The sequence below is a fragment of the Taudactylus pleione genome, unplaced genomic scaffold, assembly GCF_031769625.1.
Source record: "Taudactylus pleione unplaced genomic scaffold, aTauple2 ptg000915l, whole genome shotgun sequence".
NCBI lineage: Eukaryota > Metazoa > Chordata > Amphibia > Anura > Myobatrachidae > Taudactylus > Taudactylus pleione.
The window spans coordinates 420,709-445,852 of NW_028285316.1; the positions used below are offsets into that span (position 1 = coordinate 420,709).

At 42.0% G+C, this 25,144-nt stretch overlaps 1 protein-coding gene across 1 annotated transcript; it reads right to left on the bottom strand.

Annotated features, from left to right (window-relative positions):
* Nucleotides 1-723: 723 nt before the first annotated feature.
* On the bottom strand, nucleotides 724-24,664 carry ACER2 (alkaline ceramidase 2). Its single transcript, XM_088459590.1, has 6 exons — nucleotides 24,119-24,664; nucleotides 15,777-15,891; nucleotides 14,253-14,394; nucleotides 11,549-11,686; nucleotides 3,831-3,968; nucleotides 724-3,350 (listed from the first exon to the last, which is right to left on the bottom strand). Exons 1-6 carry the CDS (start codon nucleotides 24,224-24,226, stop codon nucleotides 3,164-3,166), a joined length of 828 nt encoding a protein of 275 aa, XP_088315716.1. The 5' UTR covers nucleotides 24,227-24,664; the 3' UTR covers nucleotides 724-3,163.
* Between the last annotated feature and the right edge of the window lie 480 nt (nucleotides 24,665-25,144).

Sequence of the window (25,144 nt, forward strand, 5' to 3'; positions counted from 1 at the left end):
CCCAAAAATGACATGTCATTATTGGCCAAATTATGTTAATTCAAAACTTCTAAGTGCCTCAACAATCATTAAGGGGGGTATTCCAGGGGTATTGAACCAACATTTTTTCCTTAAAATATGGATATTCATACATGTCTGTATGAATATGAGGTTATTTTTATTGTATGATTTCTGGTGGTTTGTACTGTGCTCTTTTTCTGTTTACCACACTACTTATTCTGTGGTTATGTGTTGTACTAAATAAAATAAACATATATTGGGGAAAAAAAATAATAAATTATATATATATATATATATATATATTCTCCAACTTTTCACCGGTTCAGAGGCTGCAAACAAAAAGCTGCATTAATTCCTACGGAGCAGTAATGCAACCTAACGCTCAAGGCTAATTGAATAGCAAAAAAATTTGTGCCCAACTGTGTTGTCACATTTACTTGTAGAAACAGGAAAATGCTCCTAAATAAATACAGCCCTTAATGAAAACGTAGGTCTTGGGTGAAACAGTTTGTGCCATGCTGCTCAATGTTGAAAGGGGATTGGTGCCTGAATCTGTACCTAGTTATACTAGTAAGCCAGACCGTTATTTCGGCATTTAAAAAATTAAAAATGTTCCATGTTTGATAGATCCCCTTACATTTTTCCTCTACATAGCTGTAATATTTGTGTTCTATCGGGTTATGATGATCTGTAAATTTTAAAAATAAGTAATAACAAAAAATATAAACCAGGTGACATTTTTAATATCAAATAATAATAATAATAATACTACATGATTTAAACATCAACACAAAATGATGACAGCATATATTTTTAGACATAATTGCAATGTCTGATTATACACTTGTCTGACAGAGAAGAGGAGGAGGGAGTGACTGTATGTTGAGTCATTTGAAAATCCAAAAATTCCTATGTAGCAGTACACTCCATGGGCCGGATGCAATTCACCACTGTAATTTAACGAAGGAAAAGGGTGGTAGCTTCGGACATTGACACCCGAGGCAATTCAATTACAACCCCTTTTCTTTGCGCAGCTAACGCACATTAACCCATAGGATCCGGGAGAAGTACCCAGAACTATGAGTTAATGTGCACTAAGGGCACTTACCGAACAGAAATCTGTGTGAAGTACAGGCTTCGGGCTGTAAGTGAATAGCCCTGGCAGTGCAATTACCACGCAGCTAATTGCATTTGGACCAAAGGTTTTGAAAAAATGCACTTTACACTTGCCTAAATAGTGTGATCCACCCTGCCACATCAAGGTGAACGTGTCAACTAAGAGGTCACCTAGGTGTGCAGAAAGACAAAATAAATCTGAATTAGGAATGGACATCGGAGAGTTTCCAATACGAATTCCAGGTTTTCGATGGTTACCAGCCATCGGTTGCTGCTTTCCGATGCCCACCCAGTGGCTGACTGTTTTTATTTAAGCTGTGGATACCCGGAAGTGGTGTCCGCAGCTCAGTTTATGTGCGCATGCATGAAGCTCTGAAAGCTTCAGTGCACAGTATAACCATTGATGGTTATACCATCAAATGGTTTTGATGTGATGGCTAGTAGCCATCACATTGTGTGATTTCATATCGAAAGCCTGGCATCCTTAATTCTCAATATGTGAACTGCGCAAAAGTGTAATCATCACATCAACAGTCTAAGCTCAGACCACCATAGAACCACCCATTTAATTTATTACATAATTTCAGTTTTTATGATAAACAGTGTCTTGTTTAGACTTATTTAGATTTCAATTCAATTAGGGACAACAGGATTGTCTATTATTTTGTATTATTTACAAAAAAAATGTGTAGCTTTTTATATGGTATCAATAAATGCACTTTTCTGTCAAACTAGAAATGAAAGGAGTAAAATGCACCTTACTAAAATATTGCCAGCCCTTATGTGATCTCTATACCCCATTATCCACTTTTTTTTTAATTCAAGTCTTTTTATGAGAGATTTTCAGTTATGTTAAGAAATTAACCATAGGGGGAAAAAAAAAAAAAAAATTCAGCAAAAAAACAAAACAAAAAACACCTAACTGTCCCAAAAAACATCAGTGCATTGGCAAATATTAACTAACATTGGTTCTGTTAACTCTTTATATCATTTTAATACTTATACTGTGCAAAAGCAAATATTGTTATTGCACTGCTCCACAATACTAAATCCATCAATGCATCTATTCCACACTTTGGAAATACCCTCAGTGCAACTCCTCCCATCCACTGGTGCAAACTTCTGCCACCATCTTGCTCCATAAATCTTTGGTATAATACTGTATCTCAAATCGAGGTACACATCATTGCCAAAAAGGACATTGTGCAGAGCTCCAAATGTTTTGTACTTTGTAACGGAGGCCATTTCATATGTAAACAAGTAAAAGTCTTAAGAATATAATAATATCTAAGACAAGAAATAGTCATACTGCTTTCCAAAGTATTACATTAAAAATAGATATCAAAGTGGCAAACGTTGCCCATTATAAATCTTAAAACTACTTTTACACCTGTTATAATGGTACTTTGCTGTAACTGCATAAATCTAAAGATATCCCATACCCTGATTGACAAAATGTGCAAAGCAGCACCAGAAACAGTCTAAAAAAAAAAAAAAAGAAAAAACTGCCTTCCTTACAATGTCGTCTATGAAACAGCCCTTCACATTTCACTCCAAAAACACCTGGAAAAGGTTCAATATTTAGTAGTTTACTCCAGTAAGTAGTTTAAAGTAAAAAAAACATTATTTTTTTTATGGACTTCATCATTTTTGTTCCTAATATATTCTCATTATAGAGATGAATATAAGATACAACACAATAGAAAAATATAAATAGTCCTGAATGGAATAACACACGTTACAATCCACCATGGTGTGTAACAAGATCACGTGTGAAACAATTGCACTTGTCATATTTACCATATAGGAAAATAATTCTTCTGTGTAGAAAAATTATATAGTATGTCTCAATAAATAAGATTGATTAATTTGTCTGAAGAGAACAGTACTTGAGAAAGTTGAAAGCAAACATTTTCTTTTGTCGTCAATCTGGTGGTAGCGAAGGACCAAACCAATATGAAAGCTACAAGAAGTGTAAGCTGACATGTTGGATCCTTAAGAGAACAAACTGCAAAAGGAAGAATGCCTGATAGATTCCAGATGTAGTTCATGTAATTTTCATGGGTGACTTTTTGCGGGCACAAAGAAGGCTGACATAGGGTACCCCGATAAACGCCCACTTCTCACTTGGCCAGAACTTAATGACTGGTCCCTGCTCTGGGATTTCTGATGCAGCATCAAAGTAGGCAAAGCAGACACAGCCAAGATAAGCAGCCAGACAGATGAGAATGTGCCTACAAGACATAAGAAATATAATGAGCTAATCATTCCTTTAGGTCTGCTTATTCCCTGTAAAGAGAAAAGTAACTCATCTATTTTCAAGCATTCATTTAGATATGGCCATTTTTTTTATCATTATAAATTTGAAAAAAAATACCATTCTTTAATAGACTTCAGACAGTTCCATAAACGCACATTAAATGGATGCAATGGTCACAGTTAATAAAAGCAACATAATGTTTATACAACCAAATAGTATTACATTTGTAATATATGTACACAAAGAAATGCACCCCGGAACATTTTATAGGCAAAGGTTGGTCTTTCACGACAACACAACACACAAGCTTTCCATGAAATGAGACAATCAATGCAATTATCACAGTGAGACAACAGAATAAGGGAGAAGTATATAACAAAGACCTAATGGAAATCACACTAGTGGATAGCCATTTGGGAAATAGATACAAACATATTCCCTAAGTAAAACTTACCATACACAGTGGAGGTAGGGGAAGTTGAAATGAGCCCATATTTCACAAAAGGCTCTGTCGCTGATCCAGCAGAGTAATGCTAATGTCCACCAAAAGCCAGACAACAGACCCAACTTGTAAACTCGCATGTTGTCACACCTGGGAAAGGAAAAAAATTAGATGCTGCTAAACAAGTCACCAAACCATTATGCAAAGTCACAAACTAACACCAAAAAAACAAAAACCCACAAAGCTAATATTTACACATAACATATGAACTAGCAGAGGTTTTGCTTTATTTTCTGTGTGTGTCTCCAAGTGGTGTTTTGATGATCAGTTAATAATCAGTCATGGAGAAGTCCAGACTAGTTCAGTGCAACCGCTTTAGCTGTGAGCCCAAATGTCAATAGCACTGCACTCCTTGGCTGTCTCTGATCTGAAAATGATGGGACTCAGATTATAACCCCATGTGATGTTCCCACTGACATATGGTTTAGTAACCCTGCTATTTAAATAAATCCAGTCTGGTGAAAATATTAAATATGCTTGACGGGTACTATAAACCATTCATGCTTTATTAAGAATCTATGCTTATGTTCAAATCTATGCACTAGAGTGCAAGAATTGTAATACCAGATGCCTGCCACTGTCTTTGCTTGAACATAGGAACCAGTTTATATGGTTACTAATTGTTTTTTTTTATGTTGTCAAGCATATTTAATATTTTCGCCAGACTCTCTTCCACTACAATTGGATGGTGAAGGGATACAATAGGATATTACTTTGCATATCCAGTCCCGTTCTTATTATGTGTTCAGTACACGGAGGTTCTACTTGGTTTTTTAACACCGCGGTATAATCTATGTCCATACTCTACGGTTATATATGGTACACAACACCGTGGAGCGGATTTTTCTTCTTAAAACATATATTTATGTTTATTGTTGTTTTTCTGTCTTTGTCCTTTTAAGTGCATTTATAAATAAAGGTTAAGTATTAACCAATTTTCTATATATGATTTACTAGGAGTGCCCCCAGAAAGGAGTTTCTTTCTGCTGTCCTACTCTATAGGACAATTTTTGCGAGTTGTCTATAGCCCTTACTCCAGGGGAGCACCACCAACCAGTTTATGGGTTTGGGATGTTTCTCTTAAACACCCTTTTGATTCACATATATGTTGGGTTTTGAATGATCTTCTAATTGAACTAATCCAGTGCGGAGTCCTTTTCTTTGTTCTTCTACGGTATTTAAATAAATCCCTCATGTTTTATTTTGATCTTTCAATGTTTATTAAAGTTTGATTTTTTTTTATATAAAATACATTTACAAAAAAGTGATCCTCATTGTAATGTGTTAAACAGAAGCACACGCAGAGTACTGTGATTAGTGTCTCACATATATATATTTTCACTGTTTCTTCCTACTGTTGGCTTCTGACTAAACTCACCTAGGTGTGTGTTAATATCTAGTAAATTGTAATTTACAGCTCTGTACTGTGTTCCTTGTAAGCCAAAGATGAGAAGGCAGGTAGAGAATTGCGTCCAAAAAAAAAAAAGTAATCCATAGCGAAAATATAATAAAAAATGTATTCCACAGTCATGTGGTAAAATATTCAGCTATTCACTGGGATGAAACATGCCAGCCAGCCAGCGTCATTACAATAAGCCAGTGGTTCCCAAACTATGCGCTTTGGTTCCCTAGGGTGCCTTGGGACACTTGCAGGGTGCCTCAGGTTGGTGGTCCAGCAGCAAATCAAATTATTTATGGTCAATGTAATGTATATATATGGACAAACATAAAAGTTCAAACCTGTCCACCACCACATAACTGACCCTAAGGATGACAGGTATGCACAATTTACTTCACTTTACTACATTTTTACAGAATTTCTCAATAACAAACTTTTGGCTTAGGGGTGCCATGAAAACAATGCTGATACTCTAGGGTGACTTGGTTCAAAAAAGTTTGGGAACCACTGCAATAAGCTATTAGAGCAATACAAGACATTTATCACTATGCATATTGTTTGATAAAGTAAGGACTTAGGCCCTCATTCAGAGCCGCTCGTAAGCGGCCGCTCGTTCGTTCTGACCGATGTTCGCACATCTGCGCATGCGTACGGATTTTAATACGCATGCGCGAACCAGCCAGTGTGGCCGAAAATAGTTTGTTCGCTATATAGCGAATGCCTGCTATTTTGAGTGACAGAGGGAGGCGTATGTGGGTGGTAACAGGGGAAGGTGCTTGAAAACGGGGGTGTGGAATTAGATCGCAGGCGTGCTTAAAGGTCAAAACAGGCGTTTTAAGGGAGTGCATAATTAATACAGCAGCGTCATTGACCACGTCACTTGGTTTTTTTTTACTCCGAACTGCTCGCAAAATAGCGGTTGAAAAAACCAGCCACAAGAATAGCGAGCAGGTCATACGCTGTTCGATGTACACGATTAATCTAATAAATAGCGGACATGACGTAGGATGCGAGCGGCCAGGGGGCGTATTTTTCAAAATTACAACCGCAAGTTTAGCTCGCTCGTTCAGACTTAGAGGCGTGAACAGACCGCAATTAGCGAATGGTTCATTTGAATAGCCACCCCTTGTTTTAGAACGAACGACCGCAAATAGCGAGCGGCTCTGAATCAGGCCCTTAGTATCCGATTTTAACATGAAAGGTGGAAAATTTATGTACAGTACCAATGGAGCCTGGTTTGTAAAGGCCCCCATTCACGGTGCGTAAAGGCCCCAATATACGGTGCAATTTGCAAATGATCCAATCTCGTTTGAGATTTCCCTTGAATTCCTGAACTCTCACGGTCAAACGATATTGTGCCCACACACAGAACGATTGTACAAAGGATCAAACGATAGAGATGGGTTGTAAACGACTGCATATCATAAACGATATATCGTTTGTAGCAAACAATCTCACGATGCTGGAATTTAAATAATGGGAGGAAAAGTGACAACATATCGTCCATTGCATCGTTCATCCTGCACACAAACGAAACGATGTGTGGCAAATCGTGAAAGATAGGTCGATATCTTTCTGCAGGTTCAATTGATCAGCAACGATGTACGACGGCAGTGGCGCACATCGGCATCGTGATCATCCCCACACACTGCACTTTTTACACGATTGGTCGTTACAATCGATAGAAAACTGACACATTGTGTAAAATAATCACACCGTGTATGGGGGCCTTAAGAAGGGTGAGCAAATAATGTAATGAAAATAAATGCCAGAATTAAAAGTAATGAACCTTTGTGGTAACATACAGTAACAAGAATGTTTATATTACTTATTGATCAGAAGAAAAAAAAGAAACATTGAATACAAAGGGGACAAACTGGAGGCAGCAGAAATAGGTCATATAGGTTATTGGGTTTTTATGTGGTTCTCTTCACTGCAAAATAATTCTTAATATTTGTCCCTTATTCTGTCAGAAGGTTCAAAGCCAATTATGTACAGATTTTTTAAGCCTGTTTTGTATTTAAAAAAAAAATCTTTTGAAATTTTTCGTCAAAAGCTCTCTGCATAGATATCTCATCTGAACCTCGCCCCATTTAAACACCATAGATCCGATTCACAGATACGCAGCCGTATTGTGCACATGGAAACAAATGTTCCTAACCCCAAGTCCCCCCAAAGGACCCCTAACCTAACCCTCAACCCCACCCGTGGCTATCCGCACCCGGCTTACTGATGATCGGTATGCCGGGTGTCGGGCTCCCGGCGCAGGTCTAATGACAGGCGTCGGGATTTCGACGCCGGTCATTAGACACTTGCCAGGATTAGACCGTCGGGATGCCGAAGGTCGGCATTTAGAACGTCTGCATCTCGATTGCATCCCGTGAGAATGCCCTATTACCCCCCACTCAGCTGCAAGGGGAGATGTGGCTGCGATGCTTATGACTGATTCACCAGTGTACCAGGGCCGTAACTAGGGGTCTGTGGGTGGCACCGCTGCTCACCCGTAGCTCCTGCATCTGGCTATCAGGGTGCCTGAATAATCTACAATTCCACCTGGAGCATCCTTAGGACAGTCACAACGCTGCCCTTACAGCAACCCGGAGAATCCTGTAATCACCCGCCCCTGGTGCGGAATGCAGGCCACGCCCCTCCAAGTGACACCATGCGGAGGGGGCATGGCTTGCAACAGGAACACTAGCTACGGCACTGCAGTGTACGCTTGGCTACGGAGCATTCACAGCCCACAGAATGGTGTAAAGAAAGGTTCATCTTCAACTATAAACAAGTTGCATGCATTACTCATTTTCTAGTGCATGATATTTAAAAAATGTGCACCTAAAATCAAATTTAGTATATTTTTTCTTTTCACCCCATTTTATGTATAAAACAAACAAAACAGGCTTACAACTGACATGACTGAAGAATTATTTAAATAATAAAAAATATATATATATATATATTTTGTGTGTAGAATTTTGAAGACAAAAATGAATTTATTCCATTTTGGAATAAGGCTGTAACATAACAAAATGTGGAAAAGGTGAAGTGCTGTGAATACTTTCCGGATGCACTGTATATTGTGTAAAGCCAAGTGTTTTGCATAAGCTGGACAGGATGGAGGATCAGTTAATATTAGGTTGCAAGTCACTTTCCAAGAAATGTGAGGCCACATTTTTGTGAGCAATGACAGTGCTGAATCTATACCATTTATCAACTTCCACATTGCTGGGCTGAGAGGGAAGGTCGAGAATGTGATGAAGAGTTCCTATCTCTGAAGTGTATTTGTTATTATTACTTGTTAATAAATTAAATTTTCGTTTAAAGGTCTAACACACAGCTTGTCACTCACCATAAAATGGAAACGACCAGTTACGGAACAAGTAATGTCAGGCTAATTAAGTAAAGTTTCACTAAAGGCTATTGATTTAGTATACATTTTGATCCAATATAAACATTATTTTATTTTATTTATAAGGCACCACAAGTGGTCCGCAACGCTGTGCATTCGTCAACAGTAGGGCAGTACATGGTACACAGAACATTACATTACAATACAGCAATGATTTTCAACCTTTCAAATTGAGGCACATTACACAAGATTTTAAATTGCCAAGGCACACCATCCAGTGATGCAGCGAGCGTGACCTATGAAAAAACACACTACATTGGCCCCCGCAGGAATAAAACACACTACATTGGCCCCCGCAGGAATAAAACACACTACATTGGCCCCAGCAGGAATAAAACACATTACATTGGCCCCCGCAGGAATAAAACACACTACATTGGCCCCCGCAGGAATAAAACACACTACATTGGCCCCCGCAGGAATAATACACACTACATTGGCCCCCGCAGGAATAAAACACACTACATTGGCCCCCGCAGGAATAAAACACACTACATTGGCCCCCGCAGGAATAAAACACACTACATTGGCCCCCGCAGTTATAAAAAAAATCACATTTGCTGATCCCCAGAGAAAAAAAAAACCTATTGCTCTCCACAAAGAAAAATCACATTGGCCCCCACAGAGAAAAAAAACCACATTGCTCCCTACAAAGAAAAATAAAGCAGGGTGGCCACGGGCAGGAAGGGCTGGCTCGGTCACTGGCGGGGCGGGCGGGCTGGCAGACAGGCAACACGGCATGCGTGACCTGAGGAGATCAGCAGCAGCCCAGGCCGCAGTACTGTATATAGGCTCTGACCGCCGTGGCACACTTCACAACTGCCCACGGCACAGCGGTTGAAAACCGCTGCAATACAGTAACCGAGACATAAACAGAGCAAAAGTAATAATTAGCACCACAATTCTCAGTACACAATACTGCTGGGAAGGTGGAGGCGGTCATTGAAGTGCTTGAAAAGAGGGCGGTGAGAACAAGAGGGAGGAAGACCCTGCTCCTAGGAGTTTACAATATAGTGGAGACAGATGACAGATGGCATGAGGTGTGAGCATGTGGATGGGGACCTGAGGGCAGGAAGTAGGTGAGGTAGAGATGGCTGAAGTAGGAGGGTGGGGTGAGCGGCCTGGTAATATGGTTATGTGGTGGAAGGGTACGCTTTGATGAACAGGTGGGTTTTCAGTGCACGTTTGAAGCTATGCAAGGTCTGGGAGAGCCTGATATTGTGAGGAAGCTCATTCCAGTGAAACGTGGCCGCAAGGGCAAAATTTTAGTTTGAAGAGATTCTGTAAGGCAGAGGTTCTCAAACTCGGTCCTCAGGACCCCACACAGGTCACCTTTTCCAGGTCACCCAGTAGGTGCACGGGTGTATTCATTACTCACTGACACATTTTAAAAGATCCACGGTGGAGCTAATTATTTCACTTGTGATTCTGTGAGGAGACCTGGAAAACATGCACTGTTTGGGGTCCTGAGGACCAAGTTCGAGAACCTATGCTGTAGAGGAATGGGAGCCAGTGACATCTAGCAACAAATTATATATATATCTCCTACACAGACAGGATTTAGGACCACTACAGTAAATTATACCACTCAGCCTAAGACAGGGTACACACACACTGGGACACACACACACACCTCTATCACTAAAAACCATGAATGCCGCTGCAGCCATAGGCGAAACTAAACATTTGGTAATGGGTGGTCCCACTTCCAACGCCATCTTTAGATCGGGAGAGAGAAGCAGTCATCAATGGGGACCCGGCGCTACCTTTCTGGCTTCAGCGAAACCTTCCAGGCAATGCCGGGTCCCCGTGACATGAACATGCGCAGATGGACCATCGCGGGCAACAGCCCAGCGGAGGATCTTGCAGACGAGGAGGAATATGACATTTTTAAATTTACCTTTTAAACAAAAATGCACCCCCCCCCCAACAGAACCCCCCCTTACTAAATGCAATTACACCCCCTACCCTTACTAATAAAATGACCCCCCCCACCCTTACTAAATGCAATGACACCCCCCTACCCTTACTAAATGCAACACAGACCCCACCCCAAACACAAACAGCAGCTACACTTGACAGCTACACTTATAGCTTAGTCAGTGCACCCTCTTTTCCCCTTCAGGGACCAGGACAGACAGCTCATCGCTACCCTGGTCTTCAAGAATAGCTGAGGCCTCACCCTAGTGTGTATCTCCGCTGACGATTGGGCCGAGGTATTCTGCTCCTGGGCTAGCATGCTGCAGCTGCTGCGGTGTCACTCATTGCTGCTCCTTCACTTCACAGGCAGGCAGGCACATAGAGAGGTTGCGTGCGGTGTGACGTCATCACGTCATGTGGCGCAAGTACATAGTTTAAGGCCATTGATAGAGGCAGCAAGGGAGGTGGAGCAGGGGAGGTACTCCTCCTAGTTGTGTCCTCGGTTCCCAGTCCTTACTGGATGGGTCGCGAGCCGCGGCCGAGGACACGGGAGGTATTTAATGACATTTCTGGCAGTCTGGTTTTATTCAGACAACTCAGCCAGTGAGCAAGAGCAGGCAGATGCCTCGCAGCACAGTTGTCTGAGCTCCGGTATTTCGCTCAGCTGCGCAGCGGTGGATCGGCAGGCAGGGGGGCGTGCGCGTATGAGGAGGGGATTGATGGAATAGGAACGGCAGGTGAGGAAGATAAGTCTAGCTGCAGCATTGAGAACGCATTGGAGGGGAGCGAGATGGGAACATTATATTTTTCTACAAATTATTATATCAATTGCCCTTTGCATTGTTTTATTTCACTGAATAAAACATTGTAATGGTGTCCAAATGACTAGTACAGAAACCATCCAAGCATATTACAGCTGTTGGTGCATAGAGACAAACTCACCTCTTGAGCTCAGTAATGAGCAGGATCGTACACGGTATACCCAGTGTCATCAAGGATATGTTATTGATAGCAGGTTTAATGAATGCCAAGATTGTGGTAATTCCAGACACCACTCCAACCAATGCTTTAAATCTCCATCTACAATAAAATAGAACCAACCTTTCAAATGATATCAATATGTTACATTTCTATTAGATTTATTTTTTGTATTGTAGTTTTCTATATAAATGCTTGCAGGACTGTATGAAGCACAGTTTTACTGAAGAAAGATTATGTCACACTATTGCAATTATTATTATTTTTTTTTTTAAATAAAAGTGGAGCTTTATTAGTTTTTGTAGGTGTAGTATTTTGTAATGTTTAGTAAGGCCTTAATCCTTGGCTACCTCATTGTTGGGTATGTGACTGGCATAAGAATAAACAGACTGCCAATGGTTGTATATGCCAAAGAGGTGTTGGGCTTTATAATAACCTCACATTAAAAAAGTAACATTGTTTTGTGAAAAGGAAAGTGTGTACTAAAATGTGCTATCCCCTCACGGCTATAGAATATACAACTTGCAAAAGTTCTATAAGAGTAACACACTATGTATCCATTAATAGATACAGAAAAAAAAACATATAGGGGTAAACGTAACAGACTTCGGGGATCAGCAAGTTCTGTGCAAGACTGCCTAATGTATCAAAGTAGCAGTCATTAGGGGAGATGTACTAAGCCTAGGAGAGAAAGAGAGAGCGTGAAGAAAGGAAAGTACCAACCAATCAACTCCTAACTGTCATGTTACATGCTGTGCTTTAAAAACGACAGTTAGACCTAATTGGTTGGTACTTTATTTCCATCCACTTTTACTCTCCAAGGCTTAGTACATCTACCCCATAGTGTGATTTACCCCTGCATTTTACAATCACATTTCCAGCTGCATTGTCAGCCATATTGTAGAGGCCTCATTGTTATGCTAAGTCCTCCCCCACGTTACACTTTCCAAGGTGATATTACATCCCTCTCCATCTTGTTACACCTGCACCCTGCATTCCTAGCTACATCTCTGGATACCAGTAACAGAAGGTTTGCAATAGGGTTTAGTGATGAACACCATTCTGTTTCATTTGTTCTTAAAGGGGTATAGCTTGGTAGGGAACATGATACCGGTTCATTTTTTTAACATGCCTACATAACAAAATCATAGCTTTAGCTTTTCTTTTTTTTATGGACAAAATGGTAGAAGCTACAAATGAATGCTGCCAAGAGAAAAATAAAGTACTTGGGGCCTTAGGGTACAGATTAAGGGTGCAGTGATTGCAGACAACAGATGAAAATAACATAAATGAATAAACAATGTAGCCAGTAAGAAAGTTAAATAAAATAACTTGACTGCAAATATATAGCAGCATAAGGAGAGTAGTCCAGTTTACACACCTGTGAGATATTACTTAGAAAAATGGTTCCCAAACTGGATGCTGCAGAGATCTTCTATGGGTGCAGCGGGCAGCTGGTCTGGTCCCAAATAAATGATTTGGGTTGGTATCTTTGTAGATTGGCCCACTCCTTGCCTGCCATTTGCTAAGCTGAACTGCTTATTGTGCACCAGTGCAACCTTCCTCCTCCTCCTGCACATGGCAGATGTAATTAGGGATCACTCTCCTCCTTTGCCCAACTCTAACTCCTTTCCACCTGCATAAGTCTCCCTACATATGCTAGGCCTCCACTGCTGTGCCACCTACCTTTGGGTCTTTTTGGCACATTTAACAAAAAAAAAACAAAAAAAAGTTACACGAATCATGAAAGACTTGTAGAGCTTAATATGTATAGCGCTAGGAAAATAAAATAAAAAGTATTTTCCAGAATAACCTGAACAGAAAGGCTAATTTACAAACAGCAACAGTGTGACCTGCAGCACAGGTATCCTCTGATGGGACATGCTTTCTTTACAGGGACAGCTTGATTGGAGGAGATGGACAGTTCAGAGACATTCCTTACACTGTATGCATTAGGCACTGGAGCATAAATACTTTTGCAACCACATGTAGCAGCGAAAATACTTTGGGAATGTCCTGGAGATACATTTTCGCTCCGATAAATTTCTGGGAAATTGAAGTCTCTTCCTATACTTTTAATGGAGGTTAATTTTGCATCGTCAATTGCACTTTTAACAACGTGTAAAAACCTTACAAAGAAAGATATTCATGTCACCTCACTCTCAACAGTGATGTATGGCCTCAGTGAAGCATAATTGAGCAACATTTTAGGAGAAAAAAGAAAAAAAAACGTATAAACAATAAAAGGAGATTGTCCTAATGTGGCAGGTCAGACTGACGGTTCACCTTTTCCACCAGTCACATATTCAGGTGGATTGGAAAACCCACTAAGCTTTTGGTTAAGTCATGGACTGTGAAGTGGGGATGCACTATAACACATTACACAGCCATTAACAACAAAAAATTTGACCTAAGCTGCAAAATTTGTGGCCTTGTGCACTAGATAGGCGTTAAATAAAATTCTTCTGTGCTCCATTTTTCCAAGAAATAGAATACGATATCTGCATACGGTACATGCAAGAACTCTGTATACCAGAATATCCAAACTGTGACGGCATAAATTATATATTTAATGAAATCCAACTGTAACGAGGATGCTTCCAACAAAAGGTAATATACCCTCTCTTACAAATATGACAAGTGCTCTTTAAATTGTGTTGCAGGTTACCTGTCATTTCGGAAAATTCTTGGCAGATGTCTTTTTGGAAACCACATTGCTAATGCAGACATCAGCACCCATAGAATAGCCAACTCATCCAGCATCTGTCCCAGGAAACTGAGGGTTGCATGAAAGTATACTGACCCAATACCTGCATAAAGAGAAGAAAATACAAGTTGTCACTCAGGTCAGAGGCGGTTATCCTAACAGTAATCTCCAATGAACTTGAACAATGACTGTATGACTAGAGATGAGTGGTTCGATTTTGGCTTGGTTTAAGTTCGGATCTGAAAACTGAATTTTATTGGCTATCACGTGTTTTGAATAGCCAATGAAGATAAATCAGAACTTGCGCTAATTTGACGAAAAGAATGATGTAAACCCAAACCGTTCATCTCTATGTATGACACTCCATACAGTGTCATTAGGATGCCAAAGAAGGGCCTTTACAACTTGTATAACCCATAGCTCTTAACCAAGCTGCTGTGTTCTACAGCCAACATACAGATGGAGACAGGTGTAATGCAGCATTCAGCACTTCGCTCATCAATTATATAAATCATCCTCATTATCACTCAAATTAAAATAACTGATGGTCTACAAACTTATTAAACTGTCACAGATCCAATTTGTTTGAAATTTAGGTCCATTGTGTTCCAGGAAAGCCCACGTCTCTCTAACACATTAGTGACTGTCTGACCAAAAAAAAAAGTGTTGGTGCCCATAGGTGTGTCTCTCTTCCTAGGGTCTGATTAAGAGCACCCATGTAGGATTTCTACAATTTATAGAAGCAATACAATGACATGGTGTGACTTTCATATACAGCACAGTGGTCAGCATTGCTGCCTCACAGCATTTGGGTCTTGAGTTTAATTCCCACAAGCGTCATAACTGTGTGTGGTTTGAATGTTCTACGTGTATGTCCAGTTTGCTCCCACAAAGTATCTGCTCAAATGGGGCAGACACTGATGTAAATGACCTAGAATAGCCACTAATGCGTCCAAGATGGTTGCCCACCCTCTGCAAATAAACAAATATGTAAAGTGTTTTATTAGTCTTAATGAGAGAAATAATTATTATCATCATCATCATCATCGTGTTCATTGACTTTTGATTATGTCATGATCTTATCTGAAAAATGTGGAAGGAGTGGAAAATGACAGGTAAATTGCTAAAGTAAAACAGAATTCTATGTTTTTGCTGAGGTGAGAATTAGCTAAAATAACAATAATAAAACCCTGAAAATGTAAAGGACATATTTTCAATGTAATGCATCAATATACCCCAAGTAGATAAGTTTGTCAATACCAAGAACTTCAGATCAGATAAAGTGAAAACAATTGTTTAGTTGGAATGTTACATTCTGAAGTCCGGGATGTAAACATGAAGACGACAACAGACTGTACCAGCTTTATCCCAGTAATACATATCAAGGGAGGACGTCACAACTTTGTAGGAATGCACAGTACAGGAAATTGACAGGAATGCTTTCCCAAACACGTCATGCTTAAAGACAACCACTGTCAAACTTACCAACTACAACGAGCAGAGTCCATATTAAATATATGCCGCTATTGAAGTAAGTTGCATACTGACGGAACAGGCACATGCATATGGGTGGTAACACAAAAAACAATATGTTGCTGATCTATAATATAAAAAAGGAGAGGAGGAAAACAAAAAAAAAAGTCAGCAAATAACAAAATGCATGGACAGATCTTTAAAGCAAATAGAAAAGATAAAATGAAGAATAAAATTAAAGATATAACCCTCTAGCAGAATGTGAGAAAAGAGAAGCATTATTACATTTTAATTAGGTTCTGTCAAAGTGTGACATGCAAAGTAACTAGCTGTTTTGTACTCTGCATTTTAGTAGTATTTGTCCTATGCTATAGCAACATAAGGGGCATACACACGAGATAATATATTTGAATGCAATGAACGATAACGTTTAACGATATATCGTTCATATCATTCCGTGTGTATGCAATGAATGACCAACGTTGCACGCTCCCGCTGGACGATATCTATGGTCGACCGTACATGCAGGCCAATTTGGACGATAACGTCCAGATTTGCTTGTTCAGAGATGTAGCAGGATGACTTCACTGAAAGACATCTACCATAGATATTTATCAATGTGTACACCCAATATCGCTCCTGCACTACAGAAAGTTCAAGGGAAATCGTTCAGCGATATCGTTGATGCAGCACATCATCCCGAGTGTACCCGGCTATAGAATAAAAAATTCCAGTATCTAACATTTCTTCATTTGCAAATATTGTAGTATTCAAAATATGAATTTAACAAACATTTTCTTTTTAGATTACAAATGTCACAGCCTGGATATATTAACACCTGCTAGCAATTGTACAACACAGAAACATTGACAGTAACAGCAGATAGTCATGAACAATACAGATTAAGAAACTGTGAGATGGGCTGATTTTGGCTTAAATCTTGAGACCCTAAGACAGGGGTCAGGGAACTTTACCTTTTACCCCAAAATATATTTAGATACGCCGACGTTACCCCCGTGATTTGAAAGGAAGGAAATCATATAGTAGTGCCCCCATATAGTGCCCCCATAGTTATGCCCCTGTAGTAGTGCCCCCATAGTTATGCCCCTGTAGTAGTGCCCCCATATAAATGCCCCTGTAGTAGTGCCCCCATATAAATGCCCCTGTAGTAGTGCCCCATATAATGCCACTGTAGTACCGCTTGTACAAAAAAAAAAAAAAAACCCACTTACCTTAATCCCCGCTCCTGCATCCGCCACCGTCCTTTCCGCCCGGCTGCTCCTCGGAACTATGGGAGAGACATCATGACGTCTCTCCCATAGTGCTGATGGAGAGAGGCAGAAGCTGGAGTTCAGAAGAGAACTCCAGCCTCTGGCTAACGCGGCGCTGCAGGGAAGGAGCCGGGTGCCCGCTGGTAATAGCGGGCGTCCGGCTTAGAGCCTCCCTGCGGCACAGCCGGGCATGCATATGAATTATTCTATATTGTAGAATGATTCATATGCATGCCCGGCTGTCCGTTCATTACCACCAGGAATTTCATTTTTACCCCATGTGGGGTAATTTACCCCTGTTCCCTGACCACAAGATATTCCTAAAAATCAGAACTGATGGAGTTCGGAATTGGTATGGGATGCCGGAAGTCGAGATCCCTGCAGGGATACTGACTGTATCCCATATGTACAAGACTATATAAATTGATGCATTTTATTCCTAGCTATATTTAGATAAAAATAATATTGCAGGAGCTCAGTGTACTGTCGTGTACCGTTCCTGATGTTCACGGATATGGCAAACATTGGAAACTAAACCTGAGACACACAAAAATTGTTATATAACGCATGGACGTTCCCACCATAGCTAAAACACAAATCAGTCATAACACAAAATAGGCTTACTTGGTTATATTAAAAAAATATATAACAAAACAACAAATATTAAATGTTAGCATTACTTTAAAACAATTAAGACTAACTGTGCAGGAACTACTGTTTGTAAGTGCTGGCGCTGGTATTAATTGTCTTGTACGTGATTCCTATGCCAAAACTCTGATAACAATAATAAATAACTCCAGGTGCTCAGACGTCACACTAAACACCGTCAGCAGGACAAACTGTTCCCTACCCATGAACTTACAGTGTTTAAGACTACAAACTAATATTCTTCTTACATCCTAGCTAATAGTCAATTATTATTTTCTATGAGAGGCCCAATCAAACGAACGTGGACCCATCAAATGGTTCAACAGAGCCCGGTGCTGTTCCAGGCAGAAAAGACGGTTATGCACATTGTTGGTTGCCCTAAAACTGTTAAAATTATACAAAATATTCATGATGCATGATGAATGTGCTAGACAAATGCTGCACATGCAAATGCATACTGAGATATAGTGTGTTTAGTGCACTGCCATTTGAGCACATGACAAAGCAGCATGTTTGCTCAACCACTTGCCCTTTCCACTAAAAAGACCCCTAAATGCCACATGACTCAGCAGGTTAAACCGGGACATCTCCAACTGTCCTGGAATCAAGACAAAAAGTCCAAGATTGTCCTAGCAACATCAGGACCATTCTCTGTGACTCCATTTAGCAGGAGGGAAGAGTGAATGAACACGTTGTTTCTGAAGGCATGTAAGCCACTTAATTCACTGCCACAACTCTTGCTCACTTCAGACTTTTGCAGGAGATACTACGAGACAGGCCTTAGTGTAGGATGAGAGGATCTCTGGTCATCCTCTCTCTGGTTGAACCACTCCTCACTTCTATTGCCAAGGTTTTCCTGCTCTGACATCATTGCTTTGTGCATATCAAACCTACTAAACGGACAAGTGGAAAAGTTACCAATAGCAACCATTTAACTTCTAGCGATCATTTATCTACTACATTCTATAAAATTATAGGAAGCTATTTGGTTGCTATTGGAATCATCTCCACTTGTTGTCTTTAGAAGATATAGAAACACCTCCTCCTAAGTCTCTGAATAACTTTGAAAAGTTAACCTGATAGAGAACAACCAGATAATGTTAATGTCACCTTTTAGCATTCATTGTGCTTGTGTGACACCACAATGTTAAATATGTTCTGAAATACTTATTGGTTCAATATATCGTGGTTGAAAAAAAATCATGGTTAAAAAAATAAACAAATAAAAAAAAATTCACGCAAATTACACTAAGTTTCCTATGTCAATATAATAAAGTATTAGACTACTAATGTGCTTTCTTCCATTCAGACTTTAGTACACTTAGGGGCCCATTTATCAATGATCGCTTTTGCAACGCGATCAGGACATGCCAGTAACACCCATGATCACATTGCAAAATGCGATCCTATCGGCCGAATGTATCATCCGGGACAGGCAGGGACACCGGCACCAAAGGAGCCTGTCCCTGCGATGTCTCCGGAGAGCTGCCGGCCAGTGCAGGGGGTGCTGCGCATGCGCAGTCCCACGGACTGCACATGCACATCCGCCATAGCCGGGGAGGGTTCCTGCGGATCCCTCCGCCGGCTAATTATGCATGGTGTAGCGCATAGGCTGCAGCGGCTAACGTCATCTTCAGATAAATTTGGCAGCATCGCATCCACCATAGAAACCTATGGGAAAGATGGCTGCCAGCGGTAATGGAGGGATCACAGCAGGTAGATACCTGCTGCAGTCCCTCCTTAATACATACGGGGGATACTTAATATTTTAGGTAAACCCCCGAAAACTGGTGTTTTCGGGGATTATACCTCAAATACACTTTGATAAATGGGCCCCTAACTGAATAAAAAAAAAAAAAAGAAGTTTACACAACTGATTTCCTGAGTTTCTAGTGATCTTATTGGGTATAGGCAAATATGCTGGTCACGTTACGGAGCACAAGGTGGTCAGACCAAGGTGTCTCGCTCTTTGTGCCCCTCTCACACTCTTATGCTCTGTGTCTGCACACTCTTTCACAAGCACGTCTTCAATTCTCCCAATTGCCATTCCAACCAGACGCTGGTTGCCGCATGCGCTGTGCCTTGGCCTGCGATTGTGCGAATTGTTGACCTAATGTTCACGCGTGGATTGTGTTTTTTAAACTTTAGGGAGGGCTAGTGTATTTATTTTGTATCTGTTTAAAGAGGACGCAGGGGCAGGTGTGCAGGGTGCTCAGAGCGTGAGGACCTTTTATTTTTTTTTAATAAGCCTTGGCCGTAGACTAGCACCTTACATATTTGGTCCGGAATGTACCCGCGCACCTACGGGATGACCAAATATTTATCAGCACTTAGTTTTATTATATAGATTATCCTTAGCATTATCTTTTATCTTTTCAACTGTACTATTGTACTTTTTGGGGCATCCTCACCTATTCTCCTCTACAGAGTTTTTTCCTTTCTGTATGTGACCATCCTTGTGCGCATTTCCTTTCCTTTATATTCTTATACATTTTGGTTGTGGATAATGTTGTGATGTTATTATTGGTTGACTATCAGCGTGTTTTTATCATGTGGTGGTATATGAGGACTATCTATATAATAATCAACAATGGCATATCCTGTGGCAAGCAAGGTTCTCTCTGCTGCGACGCAGAGAGAACAGACCAGTAGAGGAGATCCCTGCCCCGGCACAAGTAAGTATTATAGGAGGCAGTCTGAGGCGACCCTGCATATTCTGGGTCCATATTACTAATAGGAAATAACAGAATGCACATCTGACACTGGTGAGGGTCTGAGTTAAGTCCAGGCGTCACTGCATACCAATGTGATGGCTTAATTCTTATCAACAGTGGATTTTATTTTCTATAAAAATATTAATGAACAATAGAGAAAGGTAACTTTTAGAAATAAATGCAGGCAAATATTTTTTGATCATTTCAAATATAATAGCAAATATTTTAATGAATTTGCGATTGTGACAAGATGCCTGTCATATGGCTATTGTTAATGTTCCCAGACTGCAGAATTTCCACAGCCCAGAGACTGGTTGCTAAGTAAACTGACAACTAATTTCAAGGATTCTTTCACTTGGAAAGCTTTTCTTCAGCTTTATTTATTTATTTATTACCAGTTATTTATATAGCACACATATTCCGCAGCGCTTTACAGAGAATATTTGGCCATTCACATCAGTCCCTGCCCCAGCGGAGCATACACTCTATGGGTCTCATTCAGACCCGGTCGCAAGCGCTGAGCGCTCGCAACTGGGTCGATGTTAAGGCCCTGCGCACGCGCAGCAGCCACACTGCACGTGCGCAAGCCCCGGAGCAATTGTCAATTTCTCTCGCTCCGGAGCTCACTACAAAAGAGGAGTCTGTCGATGTTGATCGACAGCTCGCCCCGTTTTGTAGGTGGGGCGGGGGGGTGGCTACACAAACAGAGGCATTCCTAACGGAACACCTTCCGTTTTGTGGGCGGCCACACTGACATCTGCAGTGATGTCAGTGGGGAGCTTCCTGCTCGATCAGAGCACGAAGCTCCCTGGGGCTTGCGGTTGCCGAGACCCAACCTTAGGGTCTCGTTGCAAGCCCTGATGGTCTTGACCATTGCGACCATCAACCTGGTCGGTTGCTAAAGCTGTGGGTGGTAACCCACAGCTTAGCTAGCGACCAGGAGGCCACACTTGAAAAGTGAAGCGGCCGTCCTCATTCAGAGAGAGCGCTCGCTTCTAGCGACCGCCTCTGAATGAGGGCCTATGTTCCTTATCACATGCTCACACACATACATACACACTAGGGTTAATTTGTGTTGGGAGCCAATTAACCTACCAGTATATAGCTTTAGATATACAGCCATGTAATATTATGTTAACGGGATATCTGTGAATACCTGGACTATTGAAATTTAACTTCACTTTATATTCCTGAAAGTGTTTTCTAAAAAAAAAGAGAAGAAGTGCTTAAGGGATTTAAAAAAAACACTAAAATGTTTATTGATATGTAATAAAATGTAATCAACAGACTTCATTGAACAGTGGCCCTGATTCAGAGCACTCGCTCTGAATCAGGGCCGGGCTATTTTTTTTCTAGAACGGCCTCCTGGCCGCTTGCATAGCTGTGAGTGACCACCCACAACTATAGCGAGCGGCCAGGAAGATGGTCGTGATGGTCAAGACCATCGTGACCATCGGGCTTGCGACGAGACCCTTGTGGTAGTGTCTCGTTGCCGCAAGCCCCAGCGAGATTTTGGCTCTAACAGAGCCGAAATCTCTCCCACTGACATCACTCGTGATGTCAATGGGGCCGCCCCCAGACGGAGGCGTTCACATGGGAAAGCCTCCGCTTGGGCAGCCACTCCCCCGGCCCGCCCGCCAAAGGGGGCGTGCTGTCACTCAACATCGACAGCATGCCCCCTTTGGTAAGAGAGCCGGAGCGACGGTTTGCCTGTCGCTATCCAGGTCTCGCGCATGCGCAAGACGGAGCCAGCTCCGTCGTGCGCATAGGCACTGGCCCACCATCGGCCCTATTGCGAGCGGGTCTGAATCAGAACCAGTGTCACTTGTGGGCAAAATATGATGAGCAATGATAGGAAGTTCTCCTTGCATTATGGAACAATGTAGGAGTACCCCAGCAATACAAGCCCACAAAATAGAATGATTGCGAATAATTTTACTTTAAGCAGAAGGTCGAGAGGCTGGCTTAAATAGATGTTCCAAACTAAATTTAGCCCTGGAACCATGGATTGTTTCTATGCTAGGTCACAATTAGTACAGTATCTGCAGATAAATATAATAAACAGCACATCTTTATTACCAGTCAAGTGTGGGTACTCTAAAGCCGGGTACACGCTGGGACGATGTCGTTATAATTTGGCCAAATTGTGCAGTGTATATGCACAATATGCGCGCTCCCAATGTTGCAAGTGAGTCATCAGGTTTGATGTGTTGTTCATCATACCTGACGATATTGCATGCGGCCCCATTCATGTAATGAAATTACATCGTTCTGATGTAAACCCGCGGAAAAGATATGTCGGCCCGACATATCGTCCTGGTACTCATCGTCCAGTGTGTACCCACCTTCAAGCTAGTTACACACTATGCAATCCATTGCACGATATATCACTCCGCCACGGATCAGAATGATATAACGTGGAGATTGTATATTGTGTATGCCCGATTGCGTGTGCCCAGGGCTTGTTCATCGCATCGTCCCATTTTCTGTGGGACAGCACAGTAATGGGGACGATGTGATGAACAACTGAACAACGCCATTCTGCAAAATGCAACAAGGAACTACACATCAGCCAACAAGTACAGATGGCGCAATGTATCGTGCTGTGGCTGGGTACACATCTCTTGTAGTGTGTACCTACGTACTCTCCAGGTAAGGTATTGCTGTAGGCATATATAGTTACACATTTAAAAATCATAAAGTAGTTTCATCCATGCAAACCTAGAAACATGGGGATCTCTAAATTATAAAATTGGCTACTACGGTAGCGCTGTTTTATTTATTTCCAGTTATTTATATAGCGCACACATATTCCGCAGCTACTACCGCTGTTTTATTTATTTCCAGTGGGTCTTTAAAGTTGTACAAAAACTAAGAACGATCCACCACAATGTTACAGCACAGATCACAACAGATAATGGGGTAGATGTATTATAGCGGCACTTAACGTGCCGCTATAACGCTTCCCGCTTCGCCTCTTTACCGAGGCGAAGCAGGAAGCACTACCGAAGAGATGTATAAACATCTCATCGGTCGGAGAGCGTTAACTCCCCCCTCCGGCGCTACCCGCTAGTGACCACAGCGCATCAGCCTAGTACTGATGCACTGTGTGTCAGTCCCGGACGGCTCCATTGAGCATGCACGGGATCTCGCAAGTATCGCGAGATCCCCTCGCGCACCCTGGAGCCGGCAGCCGACACAGCAGGGACAGCGCTGTCCCTGCTGTGGGGATAGGCAAGCGCCAAGCTGTAGCTGTCGATAACGACAGCTACAGCCGGCCGAACGGTCATGCGTTATGACCGTTCATACATGGCCCTGCCGCTCGGCGCTGCTATCTTGTAGATAGCAGCGCCGATAATGACAGGGGCGCAGAGCGCCCCTGTTATTTACTGCCCAGACCCCCGATCATACATCGGGGAGAAGCGGTATCAGCGCACATAACGTGCGCTGATACCGCTTCTGGGCTTCGTACATCTCCCCCAATGTGACTTTTTGTGGTACTAGAAGCAATTCTTATGTACAGAAGAGCAGAAACAGCTGTTGGCTAAAAGTTAGTCTGTACTTAAAAAAAAATATATATATATATATATATATATACACACACACTTTTAGTACTAAAAATACCTTTAATACCCACGACAGCTGTGCCACGGGCTAGCAGTATCTGTGATGATAGTAAGGGAAAGGTTAGGGCATGGAGCGCAGCACGGCTGCTACTGACCGTATTGTAGAACTCTGCTATAGAGGGGACAATTTTGTAGTTGTCCTCGCACCAGTCCACCTCGGAGCTGCCCGCCTGGAGCTGGTCCCATATCCTCAGAGATGCCATGGCAGAGTGCGGGCAGCACAGGCTGAGAGGAGGCAGGTGCCTAAGGACTGCGGGTGTCCTGAGCCTGAGCCTGTGCCCTGGGAGCGGTGAGCAGCAGATACAGCGCCGTGCAGCAGGACACCAGGTCAGCGCTTATTCCCTCACTGATGTCTTATTAATATATAGTAACCGCGCCGCTGCTGGGGATCCTCCCGGCCCCGTCACTGGTCACAGCGGTCCCGGCTCTGCTGGATCTTGGTCTCCAGGATGCAGAACGCAGCCTATGCCATTAGCCAGCCGCTTCCCCGGGTCCTGCACAGAGCACAAAGGGATGACCGAGTGTGAGGCAGCTGCAGCGTGCGGGTCTCCTCCTCAGGGCTTGTGACTGCTGCTGTCCCCGACTCCCCGGCCATCTGGCTGATCCCGCAGCTGCTGATGACAATTAAATTCGTCCATTACCGGGATCAGCGCCTCCCCGTGGGTGGTGCGGGCGGCGCACATGATGTGCCGGGGGCGTTTGTTATTGTCGTCCTCACTGTCTCCGCCTCTGCCAGCCAGGCTGCGCTGTGTGTACTGTCTGTGTGTGTACTGTGTACATGTCGTGATCCTGGGATATGGCGTCTGCCTGTCCCCATCCTGTAGCTGTGCGGCCTCCTCTCACACACTACCTATTTTTTTTACATTTACTCGCTGTCACTGCTATGTACAAGCATGTGCCCCCACCCCAGCAGTATCATTACACTCATGATGTTATCTCATGTGTTTTGTTTCCTAGCTGTATATACTGCAGACCCCATGGGGTTCTATGGGCATTTGGAAACTGTCAGATATAACAAGTTCCAATAAGCTTAGCTTCTAAAGCTGACCACACATCTAAATATTATCTGTCCAACCAGCCAACTAGCTGATTGGTTGCAATGAAAATCTGGTAACGTATGG